This window comes from Rhinopithecus bieti, unplaced genomic scaffold (assembly GCF_001698545.2).
Source record: "Rhinopithecus bieti isolate Rb0 unplaced genomic scaffold, ASM169854v2 scaffold_25304, whole genome shotgun sequence".
Classification (NCBI taxonomy): Eukaryota; Metazoa; Chordata; class Mammalia; order Primates; family Cercopithecidae; genus Rhinopithecus; species Rhinopithecus bieti.
The window spans coordinates 247,354-261,559 of NW_016811568.1; the positions used below are offsets into that span (position 1 = coordinate 247,354).

The 14,206-nt window shown below is 56.3% G+C and overlaps 2 protein-coding genes across 3 annotated transcripts in view; one reads left to right on the forward strand and one right to left on the reverse strand.

Annotated features, from left to right (window-relative positions):
• Nucleotides 1-11,576, forward strand: part of SREBF2 (sterol regulatory element binding transcription factor 2) — a 78,183-nt gene extending 66,607 nt beyond the window's left edge. Inside the window, exons 14-20 of one of the 2 annotated variants that reach the window (XM_017894115.1) lie at nt 1,320-1,429; nt 2,930-3,062; nt 4,576-4,744; nt 7,214-7,399; nt 9,169-9,280; nt 9,729-9,868; nt 10,690-11,576. In XM_017894115.1, the coding sequence (XP_017749604.1) occupies nt 1,320-1,429; nt 2,930-3,062; nt 4,576-4,744; nt 7,214-7,399; nt 9,169-9,280; nt 9,729-9,868; nt 10,690-10,842 (1,003 nt within the window). In that variant the 3' untranslated portion in view covers nt 10,843-11,576. Of the gene's footprint in view, nt 1-1,319; nt 1,430-2,929; nt 3,063-4,575; nt 4,745-7,213; nt 7,400-9,168; nt 9,281-9,728 lie in introns of both variants that reach the window. The other variant, XM_017894114.1, reaches the window with a different exon arrangement.
• A 2,156-nt stretch (nt 11,577-13,732) lies between these two features.
• Nucleotides 13,733-14,206, reverse strand: part of SHISA8 (shisa family member 8) — a 5,497-nt gene continuing 5,023 nt past the window's right edge. Inside the window, 1 exon segment of the mRNA XM_017894084.1 lies at nt 13,733-14,125. Coding sequence (XP_017749573.1) covers nt 13,952-14,125 — 174 coding nt within the window. The 3' untranslated portion in view covers nt 13,733-13,951.

Below are 14,206 nucleotides of genomic sequence, written 5' to 3' on the forward strand. Positions count from 1 at the left end.
TTTTTTTTTTTTTTTTTTTTTTGAGATGGAATTTCACTCTTGTTGTCCAGGCTGGAGTGCAATGGACCAGTCTCAGCTCATTGCAACCTCCGCCTCCCCGGTTCAAGCAATTCTTCCACCTCAGCCTCCCAAGTAGCTGGGATTACAGGTGCCCACCACCATGCCCAGCTAACTTTTGTATTTTTAGTAGAGATGAGGTTTCACCATGTCAGTCAGGCTGGTCTCAAACTCCTGACCTCAGGCAGTCCACCTGCCTCAGCCTCCCAAAGTGCTGAGATTACAGGCGTGAGCCACCGCGCCTGGCAGGTGTGCCCATTTTTATGTATCCCTTTACCAAGCGGAGTCAGTACTTGGATCAAGTCAGGAATTTCATTAGCTTGCTTTGCTTTTTGGAGTAGGGAGCAGCGGCCTATTGAAAGGGAATAGAAATGAAATGTGACAAACTCAGCAGAAGGCAGACACATCTGGCCTGGACATCTTGGGGACCCAGCCCCTCATGGAATGTGCTGGGCAATTTTTGTCTCTGACATACTTACTGAGCACAGTCCTTCTTTCACAGGGTAAGACCTGAGAGGCAGATAGGTGCCAAAGTCACTTTCATTTTTTGTTATTTTTGTTTGTATTTGGGGAAGGTTTTTGAGACAGTGTCTCACTCTGTCACCCAGGCTGGAGTGTAGTGGCACAATCTTGGCTCACTGCAACCTCTGCCTCCTGGGTTCAAGTGGTTCTCCTGCCTCAGCCTCCCAAGTAGTTAGGATTACAGGCGCCTGCCACCATGCCTGGCTAATTTTTGTATTTATTGGTAGAGTCAAGAGTTTCACCATTCATCAGGCTGGTCTGGAACTCCTGACCTCAAATGATCTGCCTGCCTTGGCCTCCCAAAGTGCTGGGATTACAGGCATGAGCCACCATACCTGGCCCCAAAGTCACTTTCCTATAAGGCCCAGATCCTGATTGGGGTGCACCTGAGGAAAGGGGGAGGGGGCAGTTCTGCCTGGGAGATAAGAAAACTTTTGGGAGGAGATGACACTGGACTTGGGGCTTAAGGGGAGGAGTGAGGGTAGGCTGTGGGGGATGCTAGGGAAAGGCCTCCAGTAGAGGGAAGAGTGTCAGTGTCAGTGACAGCCCAGAGACACAGAGGAAGTATGCCTGTGGAATGCAAAGGGTGCACATAGACAGCGCTTGCGTGTGCCTGGGATAACAGGAAAGGGATGGAAATGGCCATTTGGTCTTAGAGCTGGAGAGCTGAACAGCCAGGTCATGAGGTGGGCCTTGTGTATACGTTTTGATGTACATGGGACCCTTTCTTTTCTTCCTAGTGAATTCTCCAGTGCTCTGGAGTACCTGAAATTACTTCATTCTTTTGTGGACTCTGTGGGGATTGTGAGCCCCCCACTCTCCAGCAGCTCCGTGCTCAAATCCGCCCTGGGTAAGCACCTGCGGGTGGCCCACAGTCTCAGGGTGCTCAGTTCAGGTCTTCACGGTGCTTTTGCCCCAGGGGTCCAGGGTGTTAGGAGTGTAGATGCCAGCATCTTCTCTGGATCCCAGGTTCATACCTATGGCCCTCATGTGACCCCGACTCACAGTCACCCCCTCCCAAACAGCACTCAGAGGCAGGAAACTATGGTTTTCAGAGAAGTAGGGCAATGAGTGATTGAATGTCTTCCTCAAGTCCTGGCTGTGTGGCCCAGGTGAGGACCCTTCTTAATTTCCAGAAGAACAAGCGAGTGGCCCAGGCACCAGGGATGGCAGGGAGTCACCTTTCAGATGCACAGTGGCCCCTGAGGCAGCTCTTGGGCCTTACACTGTTTGTTCTGAAGAGACTTTTCATCTGGGCCTCTCTACCACTCCGCAGCCCCTCGTCACCTCAGTGTCACAGCGCAGCCTGCTGACTGGATTGACACCAGGACATTTCTTTGCTTCTGTCCCTAAACTGCCGTCAGGACGACAGCACATCAGCTGCCAACTCTTGGGCTTCTGTGGCCACCTGGGAAGATAGGGGTACCAAGCTACCTCTGGTCACTCTCCCTGGGAAGGGAGGGATCCCAGAAAATCAGCCACCCTATCATGATCCCTGACCTGTGGCCTCTGTTTTCAAGTTTAGGGAAGCATGACCATCCCTGCTGGTTTTGTGGGATCACTACTGTCATCATTTTGCAGTTGAAAAATCTAAGGCTGAGAGAAGACTTAAAATACTCTTAACAGGAGCCTGTTCCAGATACTTTGAAGACACCAATTCTTTATGGCTGTTGGAAGCTTAGGTTGTATCCATCTTTTCACTTAAAAACAACACTGCAATGAACATCTGTGTTAAACTTTTTTCTCTCTTTAAGCCAATTTCATTATGACAGACTGCCAAAAATGGGATTACTAGCTTAATGGGAGTGAACTTTTTTTTTTTTTGAGACGGAGTCTTGCTCTTGTTCTTGTTGCCCAGGCTGGAGGGCAATGGCGCGATCTCGGCCCACGGCAACCTCCACCCCCTTGGGGTTCAAGCGATTCTCTTGCCTCAGCCTCCCTAAGTAGCTGGGATTACAGGCGCCCACCGCCATGCCTGGCTAATTTTTTTGTGTATTTTTAGTAGAGAGGGGGTTTCACTATGTCGGCCAGGCTGGTCTCAAACTCCTGACCTCAGGTGATCCACCTGCCTCAGCCTCCCAAAATGCTGTGATTACAGACATGAACCACCACGCCCAGCCAGGAGTGAACATTTTAAGGCTCTTGATACATATTGCCAAACACTTTGCATGATTGCGCTGGTTTATTCCCCTCCCCGCGAGTCCTGGGTGTGGGAGCCCAGAGGCTATTGGCCCATTCCCAGCAGGCAAAGATGTTACCCACCCCCTAGGAAGGAAGTGTAGCAGCCTCTGAGCACCACAGGTCTCGTTTCTGTGGGTGTTGGAGTACGTTTGGTGCTGTTCCTCTCTAGGTCCAGACATCATCTGTCGGTGGTGGACGTCTGCAATCACTGTGGCCATCAGCTGGCTCCAGGGAGACGACGCAGCTGTACGCTCTCATTTTACCAAAGTAGAACGCATCCCCAAGGCCCTGGAAGTGACAGAGTGCGTAACCCTCCTTGGCCACTCATTTGCTTCTCTCCAGGGGAATCTTATTTGAGTTAGCAGGAGCAAGCTGGACTGGGTGGGCATGTTGGGGTGAAGGGTCAGGACTGCATGACAGGTGGGTGGCTAGAAAAGTCGAGGGTGAGGGCACCATGGAGAACTCAAGTTGGGCCAGCAGGTCCTCTGTGCAAGTGTCCTGCTCTGCACAACATGACAGTTGCCCCAGCAGCTGTCAGCACTGCCTCCAGGTCCTCTTCCCTGCAGCCTTCATGGTGCCACAGGCTGAAAAGAAGAGACGAGAGCACTGTGGTTCCCAGCATCTTCAGAAGTTTCGTGGTGGAGGCAGGCATTGGTGGTTCACAATCAGTGCAGAGAGGCCACTGTTGCCCCCAAAACTCATGTGCACTGGAGCATCCTGCCCCTGTGTGCCAGCATTTTACCCACTTTCCTTCCAGCCACCTCCAGCCCCACCATCAACCCTGGCAACCTTGTCCTGTAACTAAAATAGCCTTTAGCACATGGCATAACCAGAGAGCTTTTGACATTCCTCTTTGGAGATTCGTGTCTGTGTCTTGGGGGCATTCAGCACTTAGTGATGGGCAGCCCTGCCTGCTGACTCCCTAGCTGTTTCTAATTGGATCTGAGTGTTCTAAGAGAAACTGTAAAATGCTCCAGGACAGAAAGGCCCCACGAGGTCCTAGCCTTAGAGCCAAGGCTGTAGCATTTCCTATCAAGCAGACTCTTAACCAGCGCACAGGAAGTTGCTTAGAAGAGTGAGTATACACAGGCTTGAAGTCCTGTGTTCCCTGAAGTAGATGTGACATCCTAATTGCATTGAAGTAGCCCCATTTTTAAGCACTCTGACTAGGTAAGCACCCAGCCCTGTGTCGCATTCCACCTGTATGTGTGTCTCCCCCAGTCAATGTGCCTGAGGACACTGAGGCTCAGCAGGTAAGTTGTCTAAAGTCATCTCACTCCTGAGCAGCAGAGCTGCCATGGACAGCCAAGACACCCCTGCAGGCACTGGTGCCTCCTGGATTCACTTACCCCTGGGTCCCTCTGCTCTTCAGGGACTAGGATGCCATGAGACCCCTCCTCCATCCCTAGCCTCCCCTTCCACTCCCAGTCTGCTCTACAGAAAGAAGCTAAGTTTCTCCAGAGAGTTTAACACCACATATCTGGGAGGGTGGTCCCTTAAAGAACAGGTACAACATCTTATTGTGGCCAGTTTATAGGTAAGGAAACTGAGGCACACATGTTGGAATGACTTATCTTGGGTGGCTTCTTAGCAGCAGATGTGATGGTGAATCCTGTGTCTCTGACTTCCAGCACTGAATGAAGGTGCTACAGGGTGTGGCGCTCACCCTAGCTCAGGGCTGGCATTTCAGGTCTGGAGCCATAGTGGCACATGTCATATCAGTGCGGGGCGTCGCGGTCACTGGCTTGGGCCCCTCTGCCTGTCACACGGGTAACATATAGCAACCTGCCTCTCAACTCCCTATCACTGCTGCAGGAGCCCCCTGGTGAAGGCCGTCTTCCATGCCTGCAGAGCCATGCATGCTTCACTCCCTGGGAAAGCAGATGGGCAGCAGAGTTCCTTCTGCCATTGCGAGAGGGCCAGCGGCCACCTATGGAGCAGCCTCAACGTCAGCGGGGCCACCTCTGACCCTGCCCTCAACCACGTGAGTGGGGCCTGAGCTGGCCCTGGGGGAGGTGCTCTGCACTGGCTTATGAGAACACTCCCACTCACCTCATGCTGACCCCGAAAGTGGGGCCATCCAAGAGACAGAGAAACCAGGACAGCAGCCCCCTTTCAAAAAAAGTTACAGCCTATTGGCCTAGGTGGACTGCCTTTTCAGCCTCTGAGGCAAGCGTGTTTCTACTTGCACCTTTCTTAGGCTCCCAGAGTCACAGGTCCTGCTGGCCCATAGCCTCTGTAAATCCAGGTACACCCCAGCTGGCCAGGGGTTCACCCTGCATTTGCTCCAGCAGTTTGCATGACTTCCCAGGCCTCTGCAGGCAGCCTAGAGTGGGCCCCTGCCCCCTTGGGCACACAAACAGAGCTGAAGACCACCCTGGGCACCTCCCTGGCTGGCTGTACACCTCCTGGCGGGCAGCTGCGGTGCATTGTAGTTGCATTGCATGTTCTGGTGGTACCCATGCAATGTTTCCACAGTGCATCACAGAGGCCTGCCTGGCCCTCGAGAGCCTGCCCACTGTGCCCTGACCGAAGGCCCGATCACTTGGGGGAGGGGATCCTGATAGAGGGCACTGCTGCCACTGTTGGGACCTAAGTCACAGCCATCCCAGGAAGCAGAGGAGGGCACCCAGCTGGAAGTGGAGCATCACCTGGTCTCCTGAGGAACATGTCCTTAACTCCAGAGTGGGAGGGACAGGGAGAGTCCTGGAGATTCAGATTCTCAGCCATTCCCTGGGGTTTGGTCTCAGCTGGCTAGGCTAGTACTTCAAGCTAGATATTGTCAGTGGACCTGGGCACTGGGAAGAACCCAGGACAGCGTGCCAGCCCCTATAGGGACAGGCAGTGTGCAGAAAAGGCCCCAACTGGCTGGGCGCGGTGGCTCACACCTGTAATCCCAGCACTTTGGGAAGCTGAGGTGGGCAGATACCTGAGGTCAGGAGTTTGAGACCAGCCTGGCCAACATGGTGAAACCCCTTTTGTACTAAAAATACAAAAATTAGCCAGGTGTGGTGGCATATATCTGTAATCCCAGCTACTCAGGAGCCTGAGGCAGAAGAATTGCTTGAACCCGGGAGGTAGAGGTTGCGGTGAGCCAAGATCACGCCACTGCACTCCAGCCTGGGTAACAGAGCAAGACTCCATCTTTTAAAAAAACGGGGTGGGGGGCAAATGCCCTGGGCTGCCAAGACCAAAGGCAGATGGCGAGCCACATCTCAGCTTCTCTTTTGGGCATTCCATTAGTCTCTTCCATATTTGTCTTCATGAGAGAACCAAACAGTCCAGGCTCAGTTTGGGGAATGAGAGGCTTACAGCCACCCTTTGGACCCAGGTTCCTTGATAGCAGCTCTGTGGTAGGAGAGTGAGCTTAGAAGACGAGCCCATGCAGCCTGATGGCCCTCAGAGGGCAGAATCCAGCCATAGGCTTGCTGCCTCCATGTCCGCAGGCGCTTCTGCAGCATGCACAGCTTAGAAGCGCCAGGTTTTGTTTGAGGAGAGGGATCCTTATCCACATCCCCTTGAGGCACACAACAGCCAGAAAACAGTGTAGGCAAGGATCAAAGTCTCGTGCCGGGACAGGGCAGGGTCTTCCCCAGGCCCAGTGTCTTGGGAAGGAGGAAAGCCAGGGCTAGGTGAGATGAGGCTTGGCCTGAGGGAGTTCATCTGGACCGGCGGGCTACTTGCGGCCCATCTCAACAAGGACTCGCTGCTCCTCACTGCTTGGTGTCGCGCTGGTGTGCCATTGTGAGCCAGGTGGGCAGCCAGCCCTGTAGGTAGTGGGCAGAAAGTATGCATGGCCCACATGCAGTACCTTCTCATATGACACAGCAGCCCTGTGGTGGTGCCATTTCCTTTTTTTTGGATGAAGAAACAGACTCAGAGAGACTGAGTCCTATGCCAGGGTCATGTAGCTAGTAAGTGGCACAGCCAGGTCAGTCAGCCTAGTCCCCAAGCACTAAACCATTCTGTGGTTCTGAGACACCTGTCTTCCTCTCCCCCTCCTCCTCCTCCTTCCCCCAGCCCCATCTCCAAGCTCTGCTGCCACTTCAGGCTTTTCCTTGGCACTAGTGGGTATCTCAGCCTCCTAGCCAGCCATGGTGGAGCTCCCATGGGGTGGAAGAACCTGCGCCTTCAACCCACAAGGGTTTGATTTTTGCCCCTGCCACCTGCCTGTGCTGTGTCCTCTATACAAGCTGCTGTCCCTGTCAGAGCCTTGCTTTCTCACCTGCAGAATGGGGAGGGCTTGTCTCCCACCTCCTGGGGCCATGGAAGGGACTGGTTCTCCCCTGAGCTGTTCCCTTACATCCTGCAGAGTTCGCCAGGCTCTGGGGCTCTCCACTTCCTCCCAGAGCTGCTGAGTGTTGGTCTGGGGGGAAGCCTGGTAGGTGCTGGGATCCTTGCCTCAGGGATGGGCCAGTCACCTGTTCCCCCTCTCTCGTGGCTGACCCCACAGGTGGTCCAGCTGCTCACCTGTGACCTGCTACTGTCGCTACGGACAACGCTCTGGCAAAAGCAGGCCAGTGCCAGCCAGGCTGTGGGGGAGACCTACCACGCATCAGGCGCTGAACTGGCGGGCTTCCAGCGGGACCTGGGCAGCCTGCGCAGGCTGGCACACAGCTTCCGCCCAGCGTACCGCAAGGTGAGGCCCAGCTGGCTGGTGGGGCAGGGCAGATTGGAGCCTGTGGGGCGTGAGCCCAGAACCCAGCATGGGCACCAGCGCGTGGTGGTGGAGTTGGCCCTCTGAGGTCAGCCTGGTGACCTGTCAAGCACCTGCTTGGCTCATGCCCAACACTGGGCTGGGCGCCATGTGTCCCTGTGTTCAGCACACGTTGGTTGAGTGCCTGCTGTGTGCCTGGCCCCGGAGCTCAGCAGGGAACAGGCCAACTTTGCCGCCACAGACAGGGGCCAGCAGGGAGCTGTGCCTCCCCAGGCACATGCTGAGTGGGAGGGCTCTGAGGGCAATGGCGGCAAGTCAGGGCTCCTGGCCCGGTCCCGAGCTCCGCTTTGACTTTCATAACTGTTGGCAAAGTGACAATTTCTCTAGAACTGCACTTAAAGGGAAATTCACTCTTTTTCATAGTAACTAGAGGCTTCGGTTCTGCTGCTGGGTAACATCCTCTTGGCAGTGGCCACATGATCTGAACTAAGTCACAGAGGAAAGGTCTATGACTGGGCTTGCTGGCCTCCAGCCGTTTCCATTTTTGTTTATTTTTATTGCTACATAATGTATTCAACATATTTGTACCTGTATTTTTTTCTAAAAAAGTGAGATGACTCAGAAGTGTCATTGAGGGGGCACAGGCTGGGCTGGAAGGAGATGGCCTCAGAGCAAGGCTGCTGCCGTGGAGCCTGATGTTCAGCCCCCACACCCATTACCCTGAGGTGCTGTGGGACCCACACGGTTGCACTGGGCCACTCTGTGCAGCGAGCCAAGACAGACACAGCAGACAGTATCATCAGAGAGCCATTCCTTACTATGGAAAAGAGGGCATGTACCCCAAGGCCTGGGGCAGTACCCCTGCCTCCTGGAGCCCCCTCTGGTCAGCCCTCCGGTCTACTCACAGCATGGCTGGCAACAATGGCTTTTTTTTTTTTTTTAATAGATGGGGTCTTGCTATGTGGCCCAGGCTGGTCTCAAACCCCTAGCCTCAAGCTATCCTCCTGCCTCCACCTTCCAAAGTGCTGGGATTACAGGTGTGAGCCACCTCGCCTGGTCCAAAGGCCTCCTCTTAAATACCATTTCCATTCTGCTTCTCCCTGCTGAGAGCCCATCAGTGGCTCCCCATTGCCTACCAGGACCAGAATCCACTTGGCAGCACTGAAGACCCTCCCTGAAGACTGAGATATAAAGGCATCAAAAAGAGCTTGAGATTTTAAGAAATGGCAGACCTCGGCCTTGCCCTTCACCCAGCAGTGGCTCATACCTAAGCGCTGCAGACTTGACCTGCACACCTCTAGACTCTGTTCCTTTCTAAAGATACAGAAAGAGGATACCAGACCTCTCTGGTACCAGCCCAACTGTCCCTCCTCACCCCTCTGTCCCTGTCACACCTGTCCTTTCGTCAAACTCGAAGCAGCCTCCAGGGCCTTGGGGCTTCACCCAGGACACTTGTCTGCCAGCCCCACAAGGTGCATCCAGGGCTTTCTTGTCACCAGTTGGGAAAAGCAGGCCTTCTGCCTCTCTCACCTCTCGCCTCTCGTCCTGCTCCTGCCGTTCAGCCAGGTTTCCAGCCTGGCTCACGGTCAGAGTAGGGGACAACAAAGGTTGCTTTTCAGGGGTGAGCAAGGCAAGTTGGTGTGGGAAGGGATGTCATCAGGTGGCAGGCGAGATGGCTCAGGGAGAGCTACCCTGGGCATAGACAGGTGGGGACCAGGGGTATGACGGATGTCACCCCGGCGCCTCCCCAGGTGTTCCTGCATGAAGCGACCGTGCGCCTGATGGCAGGAGCCAGCCCCACCCGCACCCACCAGCTGCTGGAACACAGCCTGCGGCGGCGCACCACACAGAGCGCCAAGCACGGTGAGTCCACCACTCCCCAGCTCACAGGCTGGGCTGGGCCCTGCCCCCTGGGAAGAGAGGAGGGAAGAGGCCAGCCCAACTCCCACATCTGGCAGTGGTGCCCAGCACACCTCTCGCCTGAGAATGAAAGAAGCCCGGGGCCGCCCTTGGTGGGCTGCAGGGGTTGGGGTGGTCATGGGTCATGCTCTGCTCAGGGAAGGAGGATTGGGGTGGCTTCCCAACACAGGAGCACGCGTCGAGCCAGGTCATGTGAGTCCATCTCAGTCCCACCATGGGCTGGCTGTGAGAGGCTGGACAAATTCACTTCTTTTCCATGGACTGGGTGGGGCAGCAGACCCCACCTCCCAGGATGGGTGTGAGTGTTATGTGAATGAGTCCAGGTAATGCCAAGGAACAGCACCGGCTTCATGGCAGACTCTCGGATCTGACACACATCTCCTTCCCACAGGAGAGGTGGATGCCTGGCCTGGCCAGCGAGAGCGGGCCACCGCCATCCTGCTGGCCTGCCGCCACCTGCCCCTCTCCTTCCTCTCCTCCCCGGGCCAGCGGGCAGTGCTACTGGCCGAGGCTGCCCGCACCCTGGAGAAGGTGGGTGACCGGCGCTCCTGCAACGACTGCCAGCAGATGATTGTCAAGCTGGGTGGTGGCACTGCCATTGCCGCCTCCTGACCACCACGCTCAGCCCACCCCTCCACTTCTCTCTCGGTTCCTCTCTCCCCCAGCATCCTCCCGCTGAGAGTGGTGGGGAGGAGCCTTGTCATCTTAGCTGTCACCTGCCGAGGCTTCTGGGCCACCTTAGGCCAGTGGGCCCCTGGGCAGAGCCCCTTAAAGCTGTTGTCACTAGATGCTCATGGTCCAGGGCCTGGTGGGCATAAGAGGAAAGGTAGCAGGGCAGAAACTGGGCAACTCTGACCTGATAGCAGCAGGGGGAGCTCCCAAGCTGCCAAGCCCCTGCCTCCAGCCTTCCTGAGTTTCTCCCTCCTGAACCCTACTCTCCCCTTTTTGCTTCCTCGGATTGTATCAGGCTTCCCTGGGGGACAGCAGTCTCTGAGCGCCAGGGAGCAGTTGCCCTCAGGCCTGCGCCCGGCATGCCCTCCCCCTTTTTATACAAACGTTTTTTACCAGTGTGCTTGGGTTTGCCATGATGCGAGGCTGAGTTGCTGTAGCGTCTTGATTCTCTCCCTGGGTCTGCATTCCCTCCCCTGTGGCTGGCCGAGCCTGCTCATTGTTTTTCCCTTTATTACACAGGCCAGCCAGGAGAGGAGGGGCCCAGCCCTGGGAGGCTGGTGGGAGGCAGGGGATAGGCCTGCGGATGAATGAAATAATGTCAGCATTATTTTTTAATTTTTTAAAAAAATAAATGGTATCTTATTTAATTGTCCTGTTCCTTCCCACTCCCCGCCTCCTAGGATGTCAGCCCAAGCTCAAGGTGGGCCCAGGAAGTTGGGAGAAATGAAGCCGCCCATTGGGACTGGGGACCAGGTGCCTTCAGCATGGCTTCTAGGTTCCCTCCTCCCCTACCCCAGCTCCCACCTCCACAGTACAGACTGTCCCCAACTTAACAATGGTTCAACCATGTTTCAACTTTACAGTTGGTCTGTTGGGGTATTAAATGAATTTTTTACTTATATTTTCATTTATGATGAGTTTATCAGGAAGTAACCCCATGGTAAGTTGAGGCATATCTGTATATTTTTATCCCTAATTCTTGACCCGAAAATAAACCAGGGCGGCAAGGACCAACCCCTAATCCCTCTCCAGCGGCAAGCCCTTCTTTTCAGAGTGGGCAGAGGGTTGCCTATGGTGGGCACTAGGAATGAGGTCCCTTGCCCTGATGTGTGTCCTAGGAGAAAAAGTCCTACTTTTCTGGACCCGCTGGTGCAGCACCTCCCAGAGACTGTTTCTCCCAGGGCCTCCTGAGTGACGGGTCCTGCCTCCCTGTGCCTCATCCTCAGGCTGGTTGGAGCAGAGGGTGGGCAGGAGCCCCAGCACAGACGGAGGGGTGCTCACAACAGGGCCACCTCGATGCAGGCTGGAATGTTGTCCCTGGGGTGTGCTTGGACCCCACCTGCTTGCTTTCTCTCCTGCCCCTCCCCTACTCTCACTGTAATTTATGGACCCTGCCCACCTGCGTGTCGTGTGTATGTCCTGTGCCTTTTCTCACTATTGTTTGGGGGTGGGAGAGGGTGGTTTTTCACTGAAAAGGGGGATACACCTATGGCTTCTTTGATGTTCAATCAGTCACCGTGTCCCAGACATAGGTTATTCAATAAACACAGATTGGTACCACCCAGCACAAGGTGTGTGAGGGTCTGTAGTGCGACTGCTGTGGTGTCCAGCCAAGGGGCTGCGTGACTTGGCAGGCAGTGGGCCAGGGACTAAGGGCAGCCCTCACCTGCTGAGAGGGCCCCTAGCCTCAGTCTAATGGGCCTCCCTTGCCCACCTTCTGTCCAGTGCCTGACACACCCTCCAGCCTGGGATAAAAGGGCTGTGGGTGGCACTTCAGGGGTCACAGGTCACGTATCCAGGTTCCAGCTTGTTCCCTGGATGTAATGCTGGCTGGCTGACAGATTTGGGGTACTGACCATCTCCCCCACTGGGTAAGCTGCTCCTTAGTTTCTCCCTCCCTAAAGGCAGTGACCCTCTGAGCCAGGAGGCTCACTAGCCCACAAATCAGATCCAAGTCCAGGTCCTGTGCTTCCCAGCTGGGTCACCTTGGGCAGGACCTGGCCTCAGTCTCCACTTGCACTTGTGCAGAATTGGGAAGCTAAACCCAGCCATGAACTGCAGCTCCACAGGCTTGTGTGCCAGGACTGAGTGATGGGATGCAAGTTTACAGCGAGTGTCTTGTGTAGCTGGTGAGGCCAGGCTTGGCGTAAGCCACACCAGGAGGCAGGACCACAGACTGGGATAGGAGTGCTGGGCCTGGTCACAAGAGGAGTCAGGATGGGACTGAGCATGGGGCTGAATCCCTTCAGCTATGAGCCACGTCCTTCTCTGAAGGGTAGTCACAGCAGGCTACCCTGCCCTGAGGAGCAGAACACCCCGGTGAGGCCCAGTTGCTGGTCCCGTGCACGGCTCCATCATTTTCAGGGATGGCCACTGCCCACAGCCTGGGCCTGGCTCCACTGGGATGGAGATCCAGGGCCCTTGGGACTGAGAATGGGCAGGGGGGATTGCCCACTCGGCACAGCCCAGCCACGGGGTGTGTTATGTGTTGGGGGGCAGGGGATGGGAGGTGGGGTGAGAAGGAACCAGATTCCTTTGTGATTCTGTGTAGACACCATGACTCAGCCCCCACCCTCCTCTTCCAGCTCTTCACAGCTGTGGGACTGGGACAGGACCGTGGGCCCAGGGCTCTGTCCTGGTGCTTCTAGGCCTTGGTTTCCTTAACAGCCTAAAGGGACAGGGAGGTGGACTCTTCAAGTGGCAGGAGCGGAGACCAGGCCTGGTGGGTTCTGGGGCCTCGGGGCAGCCCAGCCAGCAGAAGGAAAGCTCCAGACTGTTTATATATACCCTGGGAACAGGGAACCCTCCCTCCCAGCCAAACTGCCTGTTCCTTGCCATTCCAGCCGATTCACAGCAATCCAGGAGGGTCCTAACCTGGGAGTCTGCTGGGTGACCTTGGGCAAGCTACTTAGGTCTCAAAACCCGAATTTCCTCCTCTGAAAAGACACACCTCCCTTGAGGCTCTTGCGAATTTCATGAGAAAGGCCCACAAATGGTGGCCATTGTTCTTGAAACAGTACACTACACTTCAGGTACTCAGGAGGGAAACAGACCCGCCCGGGTGGCTTTGCTGAGGTCACACACCTCAACCAGCCACAGCCCTGGCCCCCAGCCTCCCCAGCGTTACCTGGCACAGAGGAGCTCTGTGGATGGTGCACGCAGGCTGCTAGCAGGGCCCTTGGCCACAGCCAGGTGCCGCAAGCCCTCCCGAAGGGGCACTGCCAGGGCCCCTGCTCCAGCTTTTCCCCCATTTCCTTCAGAGAAGCTCCTGGGAGGCGGCGCCCCCAACCGGAGCACCAGATGTCCACACAGCCCACACCCATTAAGGGGGGGTAGCCCGGGGCCAATCTGGCCAAGCGACCTGCGGGCCAGGGGCCGGCCCACAGCCAATGGTCAGTGAGCATCAGCCAGGTTCAGCCAACTCAAGCCACAGAGTGGCGGCTGGAAGGGGCTCACCTTCAGTATAGGGTATGGACCCCCAACTGGACCTCTGGCCCAACAGCCCTCTCTCCTGTGCCTGGGCCTTTGCATGGCTGAAGTCTAACTGTTTCCTCTCCCAGGGCTCCCACTGGCGTGGGCATTAACCCTGACATTCAACCCCGGCCACCCTCTCCAGCCACTTCCCCCTGGCTCCCGCCGGCGCACCGGAGCAGTCCCCCACCCTTTGCACTCGCGTGCACTCTACCTGCACTGCCATCTGTCCAGTCAATGACCAATGCTGCCTCGCAGCCACGCTGAGGCGTCTTTATTCTCAGGGGCAGGAACCACAAAAAAGGGCTTATGTACAAGACGAACCCGTGGCCTGCGGGCTCCAAGACACCAGTGCCGTTGAGGCAGACAGAAGAGCTGACCTTAAGGCCGGCGCTCCTCTCCCTGTGGCCTGGGGCTCCAAGGGGCAGACGAGGGCCCCAGCCCATGCCTCGAGGGGACCGCGGCCCTGCTTCACACGGTGACCTCGGTCTTGCTGTTGGTCCTTAGGTACCGGGACCCGCGGCCCGCGCTGCGGTAAAGGCCGGGGGGGTGCGGGCTGAAGGTCTCGGGCATCTTCTCCACGCTGAACTGGCGCCGGGCCGCGTGACCGGGCCGCCGAGGTACCTGGAAGGCCTGAGCCGTCGGGTGGCCGAGCGGGGCTGGCCGGGCCGGGCGACCGGCGGTCCAGGCGGCATAGGGGCCCCGCGCAGCAGGGGCGCGTAGCCC